We start from the raw sequence: 18859 nt of genomic DNA, 5'->3' as shown, positions 1-18859 counted from the left end.
TATGTCAAAGCTACTCTGATCTGAGAAATGTTATACTCCATGAATTATGATTGACATTTCAATTCACAGTAACCTATTTGCAAAGTATTCATTTGCTTCTGACTTTATGCATATCCAATAAAAGATTGTCATTTTATGATCCATTAAAAAGGATGAAAAAATTAAATAAAATTGTGAAAGACATTTGCTGGAAGTAATAAATGATTTACCTCCAATTTGCACATACTGAAAATTAAACTGGCAACTACTCAAAAAGTTATTACAATTATGGTGACTTAAGATATTTTGAAATCAAGTGCTACTATTTAATGCTCTGCAGTGCTTTTTAAACGATAGTTTTATGTATGATAAAGATTTTAAGTTGGAAGATAAGATTCCATATTCATCAATAGTTTAAAGGCACCCCTTCTAGTAATGAGTTTATATGTAAATTAATGTTTTGACTAAGGATACTTTTTTAAAAGTGGCTAAAAGATTTTTGAATTAAATGACTTATTTTAGTATATCTCAATATGTGTATATAGGTAAAACAAAAATTGCAGTTAGCAAGATTTCTAGATTTCAGAAGGAAAAAGAGCTATATTCAGAGATTTACTGGACATCACAGGAAAGCTGTATTATAATTGTTCTGAGTATTGCACTAAAAATAAGCACTTACTATTTGTTGTGTGTTTTTTTAATAATATTCTTAAAAGACACTTAAAAAATCATCCAGTCAATTTAGTGCCTAAATCAATCAAATTTAGCGCATTTTATCCAAAAATTTCAAGTGCCTTAGTGATATGGTTTGGCTGTGTGTCCCGACCCAAATCTCATTCTTGAATTGTAATTCCCATGTGGAGGAACCTGATAGGTGGTGACTGGGTTATGGGGGTGGTTCTCCCTATCCTGTTCTCATGATAGTGAGCAAGTCTCACCACATCTGATGGTTTTAAAGTGGCAGTTCTTCCTGTGCTTGCACTTCTCTCTCCTGCCACCATTTGAAAAAGGTCCTTGCTTCCCCTTAGCCTTCTGCCATAACTAAGTTTCCTGAGGCTTCCCTAGTCATGTAAAACTGTGAGTCAATTAAACTTCTTTCCTTTATACATTACTGAGTCTCAGCAGTTCTTTATAGCAGTGTAAGAATTGACTAATACATTTAGTAATAATGAAAAGCTTTGATAATATAAAATTTAGAAGCAGATATGTAAGAAGATTTAAGTACCTATTTCAGGAATATCCTCTACATCCTCATATAGGTGTCCATCTTTAAATACTTTTCATGATCCAAACATCTACCAAATAATTCTAAATTTTAGAAAGTTCTTCCTTATTTTGATCTGAAATTTGCTTCCCCTTAACTCCCACCCTTTTTCCTCCTGTACCGATAAAGAGTAAGTCAAATCTGTCTGTTATGTGACAGATCTTCCAATGTCTTGAGAGTTAATGCATCACATCTGAATAGTATTTTTTTCAATATTTTAAATTGTATCCATTTAACATTTCCATATGTGGTGACATCTTATTAGCCACCCCTCCATGTGTTCATGTGTTAAAAGACATTTCCAGAACTGTATATAATACTTAGGATGAAGAGGCAATGCGATTAGGTGAACTTATCACATTGATAGATATAATCTGAAAACTGCACCATGTGAAGGAAAAGAGAAATGTTCCACCAAGGAAGTGTGGGGTACAGAAACAGAGAAAGCCTTTTGCTTTAACCCATATCATCATGATTCTAGTGTTTATATTCAAATAAAGACATAACTAATGTCTTACTATCCATGATTTTTCAAAAAAATAAAATCTCATTCCTTACAAGAAGCAAAAGGAATAATGTGTGGTTGTATCACCTGCTACTAACATAAGAGAATTAGGGATTGTATAGACACACACACACTTACAGATGTAAGTATGCTTTTGGAAAGAACAGAAACTACAGTAAAGGCAGAATTTATCTAACCAAGAAAGAGAAATAGAATTAATCAATTTTATTCCAGGAAAAATAGATTGGGCTTAACACAGAAAAAGAAAGTTGAAGAAAATAAAAAGATTCTATTACGAAGCCAGGCTCTAACCTCAACTCTGCTACACTGTTCATCTCAATGATCCTTCAGTTTTCCTTGAAATTTTCCACATACAGTGATGTCCCACCACTTCTTACTCAAAACACTCTGTCAAGTGTCTTCCCACACTGCCTTTTAAGAGAACTAATACTATCAGTTTCATCTGATTTAGATATTTATTTCATATTTGCCAGAAGATTCTGGCCAATGTTTTTGAAAGCACATTTAACTATACCATATGCCTCCTTAAATCATCTCCATCAAACAAACTGTAGGATAAGACTCCGGTTCATTCTGTTCTGTTTTTCTTTCTTCACAATGTGTTTATGTATATTTACCCAATTTGTTCTGTTCTTCTTGCCAAATTACAGGTTTGAGATCTCAAGTATTGCAGAACAGCTGTGCTATTGTTGATGTCTCACAGAACAAGGGTCAGAGAATAAACCCATGTTGCAAATACTTGTAATACTTGCACATTAAACTGTGAGGCTAGTGCCCTGGATTAGGGAACATCCAAAGAATATCAGAGAATGCATCCTATTCAAATTTAAGGAAGACAATTTGGCACAAAGGAACCACTTTTAGAAATAAATTCCTAAATAATCTGCAGATTTTTCTTGGTAAAACAGTTTGTTTAATCATAAACCATTTTAGGCCGGGCGCGGTGGCTCAAGCCTGTAATCCCAGCACTTTGGGAGGCCGAGGCGGGCGGATCACGAGGTCGGGAGATCGAGACCATCCTGGCTAACACGGTGAAACCCCGTCTCTACTAAAAAATACAAAAAACTAGCCGGGCGAAGTGGCGGGCGCCTGTGGTCCCAGCTACTCGGGAGGCTGAGGCAGGAGAATGGCGTGAACCCGGGAGGCGGAGCTTGCAGTGAGCTGAGATCCGGCCACCGCACTCCAGCCTGGGCGACAGAGCCAGACTCAGTCTCAAAAAAAAAAAAAAAAAAATCATAAACCATTTTAAAAGTAAACTATGTTCAACAAAAGAAATAGAAAACAACAACCTCACTACTATGACTATTCTTTCTGTTTAAATACTAAGAGTTTGTTCATCTTAGCCTAAATATCTATATCAAATAAAGAAATTTAATAAATACAGATCTCTGTATTTATCAGACAGGTCTATCAAAAAAAAGTTATTGAAAGATCCATCTGAACAATGCTCAAAATGATATACCTGGATAGGATTTGCTCAGATAACTTTAACTTTCCTTTACTCCATAACATTAAATTCCAAATGACGACCTGTGTCCTAGCTACTCGGCTACAGTCTTAGTCCTCGATCTCCCACACGCTCTTTTAAACCAAAATCCACAAGCCTTAAGTTTTTACAAGAATAATCCTCAAGCAAAGTGCAATTCATGAAATAACATAAAGATAAGAAAAGAACAGATAGAGCAGGCTAATGAGATGAGGCACATGCCCATGGATGCAGCTCTGAGACTGTGCATCTGGCTTTGAGGCTGTCTGTCTAGGGTTACTTCACCAGCATGTTGTTAATTATTTAAGTGAGAGAATGAGGGGAACTATCACCACATCTGTCACCCTCACACAGGAAAAACCTTCATTCATTGTTGGGCCAGATGTGTTTATTTGAAACATAGACTAACTAGCTACTTAATGGGTCTGAATCTTTAGCCAAAAGCTAATTAGGCAAACATATTAAGCATCAGTCACCTTACAAGGCTAAACTGTTTCAATTGCGTTGATTTCGATCCAATCTCATAAGAGAGTTCATCACCTACAAAAGTGTCTGAAGAAAATTCAAGGCATAGGAAAGGCCCAAATTACTTGCAACATACTAAGTAAAATAAATAATGATGTCCCCAAATACCCAGTACATTAACAAATAAAATCTAAAGCTTTACTTCAGTAGTATCATGTACCTGGTCCAGGAAAGAAAGGCAAAAGTAATTCTTTTAGACACATCTCTGTCCCAGAACATTCTCAGTTTGCTTGTAGGTGAAATATTAATGTCAAAATCTAAATGAATGATGATTTTTCATGTCTGATATTTATTATGCTATGTGTGATTTTAAAATGTATCTCCTGGGTATTTAACCTATCTACAAATAATTAAAGTATATCACTAGCCTCGATGGTGTTCTCTTCAAAAGAAGACTGTGCCCAAAGGCAAATTCTAGAGAAAACAAAATCAGTGCCTGGGATAAAAAAGGCATAATGCATTTTATAACTACTTCAGAGAAGAAAGTAAGTTACTTTCGTTAACTAGTCACTATTATTTAAAATAGTGGGTTTTTTTGGTTTTTTTGTTTGTTTGTTTGTTTGTTTGCTGCTTTAAATAGTATGGCCCCCAAAATAAAATTCTGACCATTTTCCTCCATCCTGGTACAGGTACCTGATCCCAGCAATCAAATTACCTCTTTCAGATTTTTATGTTAACTGGTAAACAAGAATATTTGAGAAAAATTCATTCATCCTTTTATCCACCAAACATTTAGTAAATCTACTATGAATCAGACATTGTGTTAAGTGCTAGTAATACAACAAGAAACAAGATAAAACATGTTCTAGCAGGAAGTAGAAACATAGTAACAGACAAACAACTGGCTTTGGAGAAAAAATAAAACATGAAAAAGGTATACAGGTTATAGACTCAAAAGAGAAAGATTGCATGATTAAATAGAGTGATCAGAAAAGGGTTTACTGAGAAGGTGACATTTAAACTAGACTTAAAGAAAGAGTTTATGTGCTCCATTGACATACAGTGTTGGTAAATCATAAGTTAGGATTTTTTTGTTTTACTTAGACTAAGTTCACATATACAGTTCTAGATCAGGGAAAGAGCAATCCAAGCAGAGGCAACAAGAAGCACAAAAGTGCAGGAGCAGGAGTGCGCAGATGTGGTCAAGAACAGCAAAGAGGCCAGTGTGACCATAACTGAGTAGAAACAGCAAATAGAAGATGAAGTCTGAGAGGGAGTGAGAGACAAGACCCTGTAGAACCTGGTATAGTATTACACTAATTAGACTTTTACTTCGAGTGGGGTAAAGAACTCATCACCAAGAATCTTAAGTGAAGAGATGACATAAACTGATCTGTTTTAACAAGATCACTCTTGTGAAGGACGGAAACAGAAAGACCAGTTGAGAGACTAATAATCTAAGCAAGAGATGACAGTTACTTTATCTAGAATGGTAGCAGTAGAGGTAGAAAGCAGAGATTGATTTTGGATAAATTTTGAAATTAGAGCTGAGAAGATTTGTTGATAGACTGGGTCTAAGATAGAGAAAGAAATCAATAATGACTCAAAAGATTTTTACCTGAACAACAAAAATGATGAAGCTGCCAATGGCTAAAATGGAAAATAGAGTTTGGGAGATAGATTGGGGGAGTAATCAGGAGGACCAACCTGGAATTACAGATTCAATAAAACAAGACTAAACTTTAAGTCAATAGATGCATCATGGCTAATACAGACACGATTACTCAGAAAGCCATCGAGTCCTATGGTGTGCTTGGGGTTAAGATGACTCCACAAGAAACTGACTTGCCTCAAATTCCAATGTCAATTTAATTTACCTATGGCTAAATTATTACATGATACAGAAAATGAATAATAGTCTTAGTTTTGTAAGCTATCTTGTGCAGCTTCTTTGAATCTATTTAAAATAGAAAGCTGATACTGTTCCAATTTACTTGCATGACCAAAAGTGATGTACGATAGATATCTTGAATACTTAAGCATCCACAAAAGATAAATGTTCAAGTCAGCTTAAAAATGCTAGAATGATTTTCTTAGTTTCCATAGAGGAAAATATAATCTTCAGTCTCTAAATACTAATCCAGATTTTGGATTGTGGCCTTGTATATGTAATTTTTCCCTGCTTTCAGTATCAGATCTATATAAAGAGATCGTAGAAGACTGTATGCTATTAGCTATCTTAAACATGCTCTACTGTTGGGCTAGAGAATATTTGAACTATTTGTAATCATTTGCTTCATCATAGAACTGAAAAAAAATCACAAATGGGGACACTAAATTACCAGTAGAATTATTTGTGTATAAACAGTTCAAATAAGACTCCTTCATCCAAACTAAATATATTTTTCTTTTTAGCAGATATCGTGGTTTTTTGGCCACACAAAAGAAGATGAGAAAATAGACCTTAACAGAAATGGAACACAAAGCACAAGTTAATACAAATGTACAAGCATTTCCTAGTGCAAGGTGTGCCTTTTTTAGCCATGTTCTTGATGCTCTTTAATAGCAATATTTATTAAATACTATAGTAATTATTGAAAATCTCACTTTTGAACTCTGTGTGTGTGTATGTGTGTGTGTTTAAAATAACGTTTATGGCTCTGATTATTTATAGGTTCTAGTAAGAGTTCTCAAACCCATCCAGATAAATATTCATAGAGCCTTTTTAATCAGTATTGAAGAAACTAGATAAAACACATTTTAGCATTTTCAACCTACTAAGAGTATAGCTGAAGTGCTAACTTGCTTGCCTAGTACTAAGTGGTTTGCCCAAGGCTTACTTTTTAATGCTCTGTATATCGAAAAAAAGATAGAATAAAGTGACCAGTGTATATGTCACCATTTCTAAATAATTTTTTACTAAAAATGTTATAAAATGGTTTTAAAATTAAGTACTTACTCTCCAGCTTTATTCAGGATAGGTGCAGGACAAAGCATAGAGTTCAACTGTACACTTACTGGTTTTACACCTAGAAAATAAAATGCCACTGAATTAAAAAAGGGTTTTATGCATCTCACACAGTTTCATTAATAATATGAACAGCATGCTTCAATCAGAGTTCAAATGTGGAATACTAGATATATTAACATAAAACAACTAAAGAAAGAGAAGTAAAAGGGAATGAAAAATGGAAAGAAAGATTACATGCTCCGTTGACATATAGTTCTGGTAAATCATAAGTTAGGATTATTTTGACTTAGACTAAGTTCTAGATACTATAAAATATATTTTATCTTAAATTTTTTAAATATCTCAGATTTTTTTAAATAAATGCTCTGTATTATTTTAAAGGCACACTTTGGAAAAGATGAAGGAAGATGAAAGTTAGATGTCCAAAGGAAAATGAACTTATTTCACAAGTTTAATAAAACATTTGTGTCTACAGTAAATAAATGCATTTTATGAAGTTGTATACTTAAATCGCCCTTGTAACTTTAATAAAATACAAGAAAAATGATTTAGACTAGAAACATGAAGAAAAGTTACTTAGTCAAATTGATCCTTCTAGAATCTAAAAGAGGAAAATACCAATTTCATTTATTTGAGGATTTACTTTAACAAACTTAATCTTATGTAGCTAAACATGAAATACGTTTATTTCATAATGATCTCAAATTTGTAATCAAAAGGAGCTAGGCCAAGCTAATGCTTAGATACAAATGACAACTGAATAAAAATAAAATTATTTGTCCTACTCAATTGTGGAACCTACTATGAAGAGAGTTTGTAAATTTTTGCCTTACTAAAATTGTGATCTTAATAGAAAAGAAAGGAATTAATTATAATATTTACTATGCTGAGATCCTCACCATTTTAATTCAATAAACACATATTGAATAGGTACTGTGTGTATGGCCAAAGCTGTGTTAATTGGAGTGTTTACACTCAGATAAACAGCAAAATGGCAGATGAATGTAAAAAAATAACTCTACCAGAATTTACAGAGTTATAAAGTCTGCCTTACAATATAAATTTTGAAGGACAATATAATAATTAATAAGAAAAAACGTTTACATAGATACCCAAGATGCTCATAAAACTAAGATCTATTTAAGAGGGAGGGTTTTTTCAGAATGAAAATAAAAACTTACTCTTGGCTTTTTTAAAAGTCAAGGACAGGGAAAATTAAAACTCAATTCAATAAATATGAAAATTATCAACCAACACTATGCTGGGTGAGAATCTGAGATGCAAAAATCTGTAAGGCAAAAAAAGACTATCTTCAATAAACTAACAAATTATTGGGAAATCAGATAAAGAATACAAGTGACCAAAAAAAAAAAAAAGAAAAAAAAGGAAGAAGTAGGAGAGAAGCCAAAGATAATTAGATTTTAAGGCAAGTGTGACAAGAAAGAAGCCTGAGGAAAGAAGCAATTAAATCATGTGGTTGACGCAGTAGGTACAGAGTACAGTCAGGAAAAGTGAGTTCAAATATCAGCTCTGTCCATTATTAGCTGTGTCACCACATACAAGCAATTTCATTCTTTTAGCCACAAACCATCATCTCTTCAATGAGGGTAGTTAGGACAGGGTCCAGCATTTATTAAGTTATAAACAAACATTGCCATTATTAAATAACTATTAAGTAATTATCACTACTATCTGTATTATCATTCAGACTTCATTTCTTTCTCCTTTGATTAAAAAATATGTCACAGCTTTAGTTGGAGAAAAAAAGAAAACATTTGATGCTGATGTGCTTTGCAGAGATTAAGACAACACTGAGATTACTGGGGACCTACTCTTTGTATATGTTTCATTTACAGTGTAGGTGCAGAGAACACTGCCATTCCGACTGCCCAGCATGAATCCTCTTCCACTTAAGACAATCTGAAATTCCTCTAGAAGTAAAAGGAAAAATAAACATTTTAATCACTGCTTTATCCAAAAAAAAAAAAAAAAAGACAAGCTGAAATGAAAGCATTAAGGCGCATAGAATAATTTTTTTCATGAATGTTAATAGCAAAGAAGACATAGTTCTATATTTCCAACTATGCTGGCTTTCTTAGACCCGCTAGGTAAATGTAGTGAAGATACCATTCACTGCCACATGGGGATGCATTATTTTATTTTCTAAACAAAGTGATTCCCAGTAGTGACTGTGAATGAAAGCATTAACAGTCATTCCCAGACAGATACTATACAAACCTCTTCAATTTCCATCCTTAGGAAAATACCAGGGGAAAAAAAAAAAACGTTATTTTTCCCTACTCTCAGGTATTAAGATTTGGGAATGTAAATAAAACTAATTAATTATGTATGTTCTTTGTTCTTAGAAAAGTCATATGTAGTACTTTCTTTAATCTATGCCTGTTCCATACAGAGTTCTTCTTTAACCACTTCTTCACCTTACTAATCCTGATTCATTTTCTACTTCAAACTTATAAATAATCAAAAGATCATGTATTTTGGATTGCTAATAATTAATGGCCAGTCGCAAAAGTTGATGTAACTTACTGTACCATTATTTATAATAGAAGCAAGCACCAAAAAATGTTAGAGAGTGGAGAGTGAGAGAATAGGCTGGAATGAAAGTCAACTGATCAAATATCTTGACAATGAATGCTCACTGCTAAGCTGCAAGATAGTATATCAACTATTTTAATAGCAATTAACACTTGTTTAGAAGGTAAATTGAAGCACAAATAAAATTTTAAATAGTTTATTTGAGCAGACAATTCTTGAATTAGACAGATCCAAATCAGAAGTGGTTTGACCGCTTTACCAAGGGAATACAAGGGGGAGGCTTTTATAAAACCAGCGTGGAAGTAAACCAAAGAAAATATTTGATGGGTTACAGTTACACAGTTGCCTTATTTGGTCTATCCCAGTGGAAAGTCCCTAGTTATATAAATTTGTTAGTTGTTTTTGATTGGTTGCACTTAAATTCTATTTTTCTTAATATAGACATTTGCAATAAACAGTTCAAATTAAGTTCCAATTATATTTGCAAATCAAGTAAGGTTAAGGCTACTTATGAGGCCTAAGTGTTTTTGCCAGCTTGGGGCTTCTTCAGGCCTGTTCTCCATTTTAATTTAACATTACCAATCCTCTAAAACTTCTCATATCTAACATAATACAAGTATAATATAGTCATTAACTATGCAAGAAACTACTGCCAACCCACTTTTCATTTACTGTGTTATGAAAGGAATTTTACTTGCAAGTTAAAATAAAGTTCAGATAAAACTTAAAATGTGATTCGGTAAGAGTATGGCCATTAAAGTCAGACAGGCAAGGGTCAAACAGGGTAATTACCAGGAGCAAGTACTGAACCTGTCTCTGCCTCAGCTTCCCCATCTGTAAACCAGGGATGTATAAAACTTTCAAATGGTGTTGTTATAAGGATTAGGTAAAATTATAAATTCAAACAACCCAGTATACACTCAGCACAAAACAGGAGTTTAATACACAATAGTTACTACTTTAATGTTATTTTTCCATTTATTTTTCTTTGTTATGTCTAGAAATGTATTAACCTTCACTTTTAGGAAAGATAATCCTTCCCTGGGATGTTCAGATGCACTACTTCCCTTAAACATCTCCATATTCATTCATTAGGGAATCTAGAAGATGCAGTGTGAGATCATGCACAACAGGCTGGGAGGCTCTGTGGTAAATTACACAACATATTTTCTCCCCGACCAGACCCAATATTTTTCCTTTTTAAAGTAAAGTCAGGTTAAAATGAACTGTAGGTCAGGCTTGAAAAAGAAATAAAATAGGCCAGAAAGAATCACACTCTGTCTGGGCAAGGATGGCTGGGAGGTGTGAAAACCTGAGTATGTGCTTAGCACCAGCTGATGAAGCCACCTGCTTCCTTCCTGCCATCCGTCCATAAGTCACTTCCTTATGTGCCCTGAGCTGGCAGATTCTGTACTTTGGCCAGGTCATCAAAGCATGGAGCTCAAAGTCTACATATATCTGACTGTTTGTATAATCAGACAAAAGAAACGATTTCATATTTTATTTTATTTGCCATAAGAAAGGTCTCAAACGTGAACTAAATATACAGAAGATTCTAAAAGCCTGTCACACAATATGCTCATTATTTAAAATAACATTCCAATCTTAAAAATTTGAATTTAAAATAGAAATATTTCAAGGAATTATTTAAAAATTCTTACACAAAAAAGATGCCAAAAAAGTTAATTTTGCTATTCTTTTTCCAACATGAGTTTCATATCATATATTTTAGCTAGGAAAAAAAATACAATTTCTTACATGGTATTTTTAAATTCTAAACACTTACCCCCCACACAGACACTTGAGGGCTGCAATTCTAGGATTTCAGTACATGACTGAGCTAGTATCTAAAAAAGAAAAAAAAAAAAAAAGATTACCAAGCTATAGATCTAAATTACAATGTTAAGTAAATTATAAGATTAGTAATAACCTTGAGGTCTTCTCCATACTTCAACAGATCGCAGAGAAAATCTATTAACTATAGCGTATATAGCTACCAAGTTCTTAGGAAAATTCTGCAGTGTATTTCAGGGTATATCTTAAGATTATGTACTGTAGGATCCTTATTTGATTAAAGTAAATTCAGATAAGCACAGGAAAAGTAAGCATTGTCTCAAAGTCTGATGACCTTTGAGTATGAATAGATAACTAAAATTTCCTCTGCCACAAAATCTATGTTGACCTTCCCAATAAAGCAAAAACAAGGTAACAAATCAGACCCCCTGTTTAGTAATGCTGTTACGTTTTCTGGTAAGAAGACCAATACGGTATCAATAAAAAAGCACTGCTGACTGGGTGTGGTGGCTCAATATAATATCAATAAAAAAGCACTTCTGACTGGGCACAGTGGCTCATGCCTATAATCTCAGCCCTTTGCGAGGCCGAGGCAGAGGGATCACTTGAGGTCAGGGGTTCGAGACCAGCCTGGCCAACATAGTGAAACCCGTCTCTACTAAAAACACAAAAAATGAGCCAGGCATGTTGTCTCACGCCTATAATCCCAGCTGTTCGGCGGGGGGCGGGGGGCGGTGATGCAGGAGAATTGCTTTTACACAGGAAGCGGAGGTTGCAGTGAGCCAAGGTCATGCCACTTCACTCCAGCCTGGGCAACAGAGCAAGCCTCCGTTTCAAACAAACAAATAAATAAATAAAAATAAAGATAAAATGTAAAAAGCACTTCTCTTCATTGGACAGTGGCATTTCTATTCCATTTCTCAGGCTTAATTCTTGTGGGTGCTATTCCCTCTTACATGCATAAAAAATTACAATTGCAGAGCATAGACTCCTTGTATGAGCCAATATTCTTTTCAAAAACACAGACTCTGTACTCAAGCACTCCCAGAACACAGGAACAGAACTGCTCTTCTTAGCTTGTTCTGAGAAACAGAAACCACCACACAAGGGACAAGGCTACAGCTGAAAAACAATGATGAAATAAGCTGCTCCTCATGGACAACAATCCTGTCTTTATTTTTAGACCTGCTTTGCACGATATTGTCAGTCAGACAAATTCCAGATGATCTCCAGAATGCCTTTCTTGACATTCCTTTCTTGGCAGAGGTTGAAGACAGATGATGTACAGCAGTTTCTAGCATCTCCTGTTCATAACTAGAATAGGAAGTAAGGACTGTAGCAGGAAATAGACATGCTTTCCATGCTTTCTTTAATAACAGCAAAACTGTAAGTTCTCAGCCCCTAAAATCAACTGTGTCAAATCATGGAACATTGTTGCTGAATATACATCTCTGAAAACAGGGAATCATTTGTACTTTTTAAGATGACGTTCCAATAAACTCAACTTTTCACATAGTGATTAAGGATTTTGTGATTAGAAAATAAACCTTGTAAAATTTTATATCTGAGACACTGCAGATGAGGCCTATTTTAAATCCAGAAATGACCAAAGAGATTCCATAGGCACTCAAAGACCTTTCTGCACCCAAATACCTCCTCTTGGTCTGCTACTTTATCTACAATAACCAACATTCACTTTTATGGATTCAAGAATTAAGAATCCTTGTTAAAGGTTAATGTGCCCTCTTGGAAGGGTAGTATCTCAAATCACTAACATCTTTAAAAATTTGGACATAATTCAGATAATAAGACTCTGAACGAAATAGAATAGAAAAGATCTGCAAAGGAATATGAAGCTGAAAATGTTCCAAATAACAAAAACGGGCATTATCGTTATAGCTTTGGCCCATCTGAAATAACAGTGACAACAGTGAACCATCAAAATGAAAGGTCAAAGGAAAACACAAAACCCCCAAATCTATTTTGTCTGTTATCAGTCCTGAAGGAATTTGTCTTAAAACAGATCTATTAAGGAGACTAATTGCATCTTTCAGTTTATAATCTCTTTATTAGTTATTTAGCCATAGCTTTATCAGCATTACTGAAAAAATATTTCAAGTACCCAGGAAAATTATGAGACATTTAAAGATTACATCTATTGGCAACAGAAACCATTTTTCTACAATTCCTTAGAATAAAGTAAATCAAAAAATTACAAAAGGATTTCCTAAAGATCATGTCAAAAAATATGCATCCAGAATGACTTCAGTGAATTTGTAACATTATATTTGTTTTCTCTCTTCTACCAGTACTGACCATAAGTCAATCAGATTTCACAATATTTAAGATAATTGTGCATATGTTGACTTGGTCTTTTAATTTGATCCAATCCATCAAAACATTTCTAAATAAATGAGAGTTCCAAAAGCAAGGTCAAATGAGCAATTCTCCTAAGGAGATCTCCTTAAGACTGAAGAACAAACACCCTCAAGGACTACTGATGATCTGAATCTTTGGAGCTAGGCCCTGTATATCCCCTATAAGGTATTTTAATTTTAAAGAAGAGGTTCAGGATGATTCAGCAATTTATGTTCCATTAAAGTCTGAGTTTAAAGAAATCAAGTTAAATTAAGCAGTGATTAAGGATAGCTAATGTTAGATATATCCTGCAGTAAACAGTATAGCATATATTTGTTAATAACAATACATTTACATTAATTTAATATTCATAATCAATTCTTTTAATCAAATAAGTTTTTCTAAAAATAATATAATTGAATGGAAAAGTGACCCAGGTAACACATTCATTGAAAAGCAAGTAGTCAGAGCACAAGTATAACATTGGTGTCACAATGTAATGTTATCTAATTGAATTTCCATGGTATGTGCTCCTCTCTAAAGTTTGTTTTATTTTTTAAAAATCTCTTTGGACCTTAAATTATATTATTTGAGTGCATAACTCACCTCTTCTACTAGAAAACCAACTTTTTGAGGAAAGTAATGAGATTGCATTACACTATACAGCACATTCAGGGCCTTACACGATGTTTTGTGCCTTCAGTACAACCAATAAGTGCTTACGGAATAAACAAATTGAACACAAAAATTAATGAGGATATTAAAAATGTCTTATTAAAAAACCAACAATCATATTAGGACACAGACGAGCCAGGATAAAGTTAATTTATGTGATAAAGCATCCAGTTCTTCCATAAATTATGAATGCTGGAAATCCAGAAATCTATAATTTGAAACAAACTTCACCAAAACCATTTCCAAATGAAAAATAGAGAGGAGGGAGAAGAGTAAGAAGAGAATTTATGCCTTTTTAGAAAATAAAATTTGTTCTAAATTTGTCTTTTTCCATCTAGAGTTTACCATGTTCCAATATTAAGACAGCAATGACTAGAAATCAAAATAATTTGATGTCTGAATGCAAATAGTTTACACCATGAATTTTTTGAACAGTTTTACAAAAACAAAAGTTAATAGTCTATTCTCACCAAGTAATTATACAAGGTGAAATGTTCAAGATACGAAAATGGGTGAACAGACACTTCTCAAAAGAAGACATACAAGTGGCCAACAAACATACAAAAAAATGCACAACGTTGCTAATCATTAGAGAAGTGCAAATTAAAACCACACTCTCACACCAATCAGACTGGCTACTATTAAAAAGTCAAAAAAACAACAAATGCTGGTGAGGTTGTGGAAAAAAGGGAATGTTTGCACACTGCTAGTGGTAATATTAGTTTAGCCACTGTGGAAAGCAGTTTGGAGAGTTCTCAAAGAACTTAGAACTGTCATTTGACCCAGCAATCCCATTACAGGATGCATATCCAAAAGAAAAGAAATTCTTCCACCAAAAAGCACTCGCATGTTCATCACAGCACTGTTCACGGTACCAAAGCCATGGAATCAACCTAGGTGCCCTTCAACAGTGGACTGGATGAAGAAAATGTGGCACAGAGATACCATGGAATAAAACACAGCCATAAAAAAGGATGAAATTATGTCCTTTGAGGCAACATGAACGCAGCTGGAGATCATTATCCTAAGTGAATTAATGCAATAAAATAAAACCAAAGACTGCATGTTCTCACTTATAAGTGGGAGCTAAACATTGGGTACTCATGGACATAAAGATGGGAACAGTAGACATTGGGGAAAACTAGATGGAGGAGGAAGGAAGGGAGACGAGGGTTGAAAAACTAGCTATTGGGTACTATATTCAGTACCTGGGTGATGGGATCAACTGTACCCAAAACCTCAGCATCATGCAATACACCTAGGTAACAAACCTGCACAACCTGCACATGTACCTCCTGAATCTAAAATAAAAATTAAAAGGAAACAAAAAAAATAGCATAAACAAAAATGAGTCTATTATATTAAAACTGTCATCTCTATACAACTGACAAAGAGGGGAAATGTTCTAAACACTCTAGTTAATTTTTGCCAAATTAAATAATATTACTGACTGACTGAACATTGGATCAGGTGTCCCATCCACAATAAATGACAAATTATCTTTAATATTTGCAACTCCATCACTTGTACAAACAGAGAAAATTGTAAGGACTTTTCCTCTAATATATGCTGTCATCTGTCTTTATTATGTTTCAATGGTAAAAGAAAATAGTTTCTACTAAATATAGCCTTAGTTGACGTTAGAGAGAGCTAACAGCACCATAGACCAATAGATCAAATTTAAAGATAAACCAAGTGCTTAATAAAACTAGGGTAGTTTATGTCATGCACACACTAAACACTAAATTTCATCATTTGATATTTTGTGGGATATATGCCCATGCATAGACACATACACACACATATTGGCAAAGAACTTGATATCACCATGAAAAAGTATACTATCAAAGCATCTGTTCACCCAAAAAGTAATATTAGTATTAAGGAGTATTTACAAATAAAAAAAATACCTTATTACCTAATCCCTAGTTTTAAGTCCTCAAACACTAACATAGATGACAAAAAGTCAAATTTTCTTAATTAAATACAAATATCAGTAGTCTAAAATTCAAAAGAATTTTGAACATGATAATAGGTAACCATTCGTTGGACACTTATGTTCCAGCAACGATGCTAAGTGCTTTTTATGATTTTTTTCAGTTAATCCTCATAAGTCTAATAAATAAATATTTTATCCATGTTTTATAGATGAGGAAACTAGGGCTTAGAAAGATTTTTTTAACTGCCCTAGAACAATTAGCTCTTAACTATGTTGTCCCCAGGTTTGATTGAGTCCAAACCCCATTCTTCTAGCCAGCGCTTTCCACCACCCTCCAGGTTTGTGATGGATAATCTAACCATTACAAAATCTAACTCTTAACAAACTAGCGAAATGTATCTGCCTGTTTTGTCTGGACTCCTGTAATGCTACCAAAAATAATCTAAAATCTAGCTTATTCCTTATCCTCAAAAGTATATCACTAAGCTTTCACTTTTATTTGTTGGGATTTTTTTTCCTTTTTTCTCAAATTTTTTTAAATTTGTTTTTAAGTTCTGGGGTACATGTGCAGGTCAACACGTTACATAGGTCAACATGTGCCATGGTGGTTTGCTGCACCCATCAATCTGTCACCTAGGTATTAAGCCCAGCATGCATTAGCTACTTTTCCTAATACTCTCCCTCTCCCCACCCCACTCCCAACAGGCCCCAGTGTGTCTTGTTCCCCATCCTGTGTCTATGTGTTCTCATTGTTCTGCTCCCACTTATAAGTGAGAAGGTGCAGTGTTTGGTTTTATGTACCTGTATTAGTTTGCTGAGGATAATGGCTTCCAGCTCCATCCATGTCCTTGCAAAGGACATGATCTCTTTCCTTTTTATGGCTGCAGCGTATTCCACAGTATATATGTACCATATTCTGTTAATCCAGTCTATCACTGATGGGCAATTGGGTTGATTCCATGTCTTTGCTATTGTGAATAGTGCCGCAATAAACATAAGCATGCATGTATCTTTGTAATAGAAAGTATGTTTGTTTTTAAATTCCTAATGCCATTGACTTTGGATAAATTAAAATGTTTAATCATTCTATGAATTTGTAACTTATAGGATAGCCAAATACTTAAGGCTCTCTCTCTTATTATTATGTTTCTTTCTTGTCTTACTCTATTAATGCTTTCTACCTCTATTAATGCTTTCTACCTCAAATTTGTTTTGCACAGATAAAAACACGTAGTTTTTACTTCTTAGCTTCATTCAGAACCTAAAAGACAATAGAAGTCATACTAGAATAACAAGCTACCACAAGCCCTAACTCTGGTTTGGGAAGGCAACAAGCACTTAGAAAACTGCAAAACTCTGCTTATAAAAATTAAATTTGTTATTTGATATTAGAACACATTTTCTTCACTAACTATGTGAATGACATCTAGGTTTTATAGTTCTAAAATTTTAGAATTCACCTGAATTGGGAACAGAAAAGACATTCAGAAATGTGAGGCCGAAGTTTGAGGGTGTTTTTCTTTCCTTCTCTATACTTTTTCTGGACATGGAGCAGATGTTGGGTAAATTTTTCATATGGAATGTTAGCCTTTGGTCCTTTCCCCCTCACTATCTCACCTAGGTTGTTAGACACACACAGTAACTTCTTTTCTAAATATGCTCTCTATATAGGTTTGCTTTATCTCCCAAAATACTCCATTTCAATGTACCTATTCTTATCTCATGAACTCATTCATACTTTATATTGAATGTGAATATGTGAATTAATATTGTAAACTCAAAATGATGTTTGTTAAGCTATGAAAAATAACTGTGCATGGAAATTCAGGCAGTCTAACAATTTTAAAGTGAGAAATATGAGCAGCATGAGGGAAAATCTTCTAAAACGGGATCCCAATATTGGAAAAACAGGTCTACCTGTAAGACCAATTTCTCTGTTGTTCCTTTCTTAGTTTCTTTCCCTCTCATATGTGTGAATCAGGGGGTATCTGAAACCTTTTTAACCTATGGTTGTTCTCATAGGGCACAGGTTAGGCAGAAGATAAAGGTATGAACTTCCAGGAGGAATCTGTCTAGGCAAAATAGCTATTGGTATACACAATACTATTTGTAAGACTTGTGCTTTTAGTCTGCTGAAAATATACAATAGAAAAGAGTTAACAAGCATGGGGGAGAGAGGGGAGTGAAGGGTGAAAAATTACTTAGTGGGTACAATGTATCTTATTCCATACTAAAAGCTCTGACTTCATCCTGAAGCAAAATATCCATGTAACAAAATTATACTTGTACCCCAAAAATTTATACAAATACAAAATTTTAAAAAACATATTGAGTTCTAAATTCTGATATTTGGTATAAAAAGTCTGCATTCCAACCTATTGTGCCCATGAATTAAATGCCTAAAGATAGTTTTAAATATTTGATCTCTGCAATAATAGTCACTATCCTTTCTCATTGAAACCTTCTCTCCTATTTAAGATGTATGTGTCTTGAATGCCTCCTTTAAAATGTATGGTAAAAAGTCTGTCATGTATTAACATGAGAAACTCAAAACCCAAGTATTTTCCCTTTGCAGAGTTTTTGGGATAAAACTGCTGATGGAAGAATAACATTAACCCCTTATAAATTATAATGACATTTTCTGTTGCTTCAAACTGATCATATAAAATTTTGAAGCATTATTTTTACAATTCAGATAAGCAAAATACTCTCAATAGTTCAGTGAACACTGCTAACTAATTTCATGGCATTTTTCTATTTGCCAAGGGAGAAGTGTAGGATAAGATAAAGTTGCTTATGTATCCCTCTGGGTTCGTTTTCAGTTAGCAGCAAGTCCAGATCCAGCC

The 18859-nt window shown here is 34.0% G+C and overlaps 1 protein-coding gene across 4 annotated transcripts in view; it reads right to left on the bottom strand.

The window, feature by feature from the left end:
* The window catches only part of ANTXR2 (ANTXR cell adhesion molecule 2), a 155774-nt gene that overhangs the window by 107385 nt on the left and 29530 nt on the right, over positions 1 to 18859 (bottom strand). For 3 of the 4 annotated variants that reach the window (XM_025385226.1, XM_025385224.1, XM_025385225.1), the window contains exons 8-10: positions 11034 to 11094; positions 8524 to 8622; positions 6680 to 6749 (exon numbers count right to left, since the gene is read on the bottom strand). The exons of the other annotated variant lie outside the window; for it this stretch is intronic. In XM_025385226.1, the coding sequence (XP_025241011.1) occupies positions 6680 to 6749; positions 8524 to 8622; positions 11034 to 11094 (230 nt within the window). The remainder of the gene's footprint in view (positions 1 to 6679; positions 6750 to 8523; positions 8623 to 11033; positions 11095 to 18859) is intronic. 4 annotated transcript variants of the gene reach the window in all.

This window comes from Theropithecus gelada, chromosome 5 (assembly GCF_003255815.1).
Source record: "Theropithecus gelada isolate Dixy chromosome 5, Tgel_1.0, whole genome shotgun sequence".
NCBI classification, from domain to species: Eukaryota; Metazoa; Chordata; class Mammalia; order Primates; family Cercopithecidae; genus Theropithecus; species Theropithecus gelada.
Note: the sequence above shows the minus strand (reverse complement) of the source record. Positions and strands in the feature narration are given on the sequence as shown.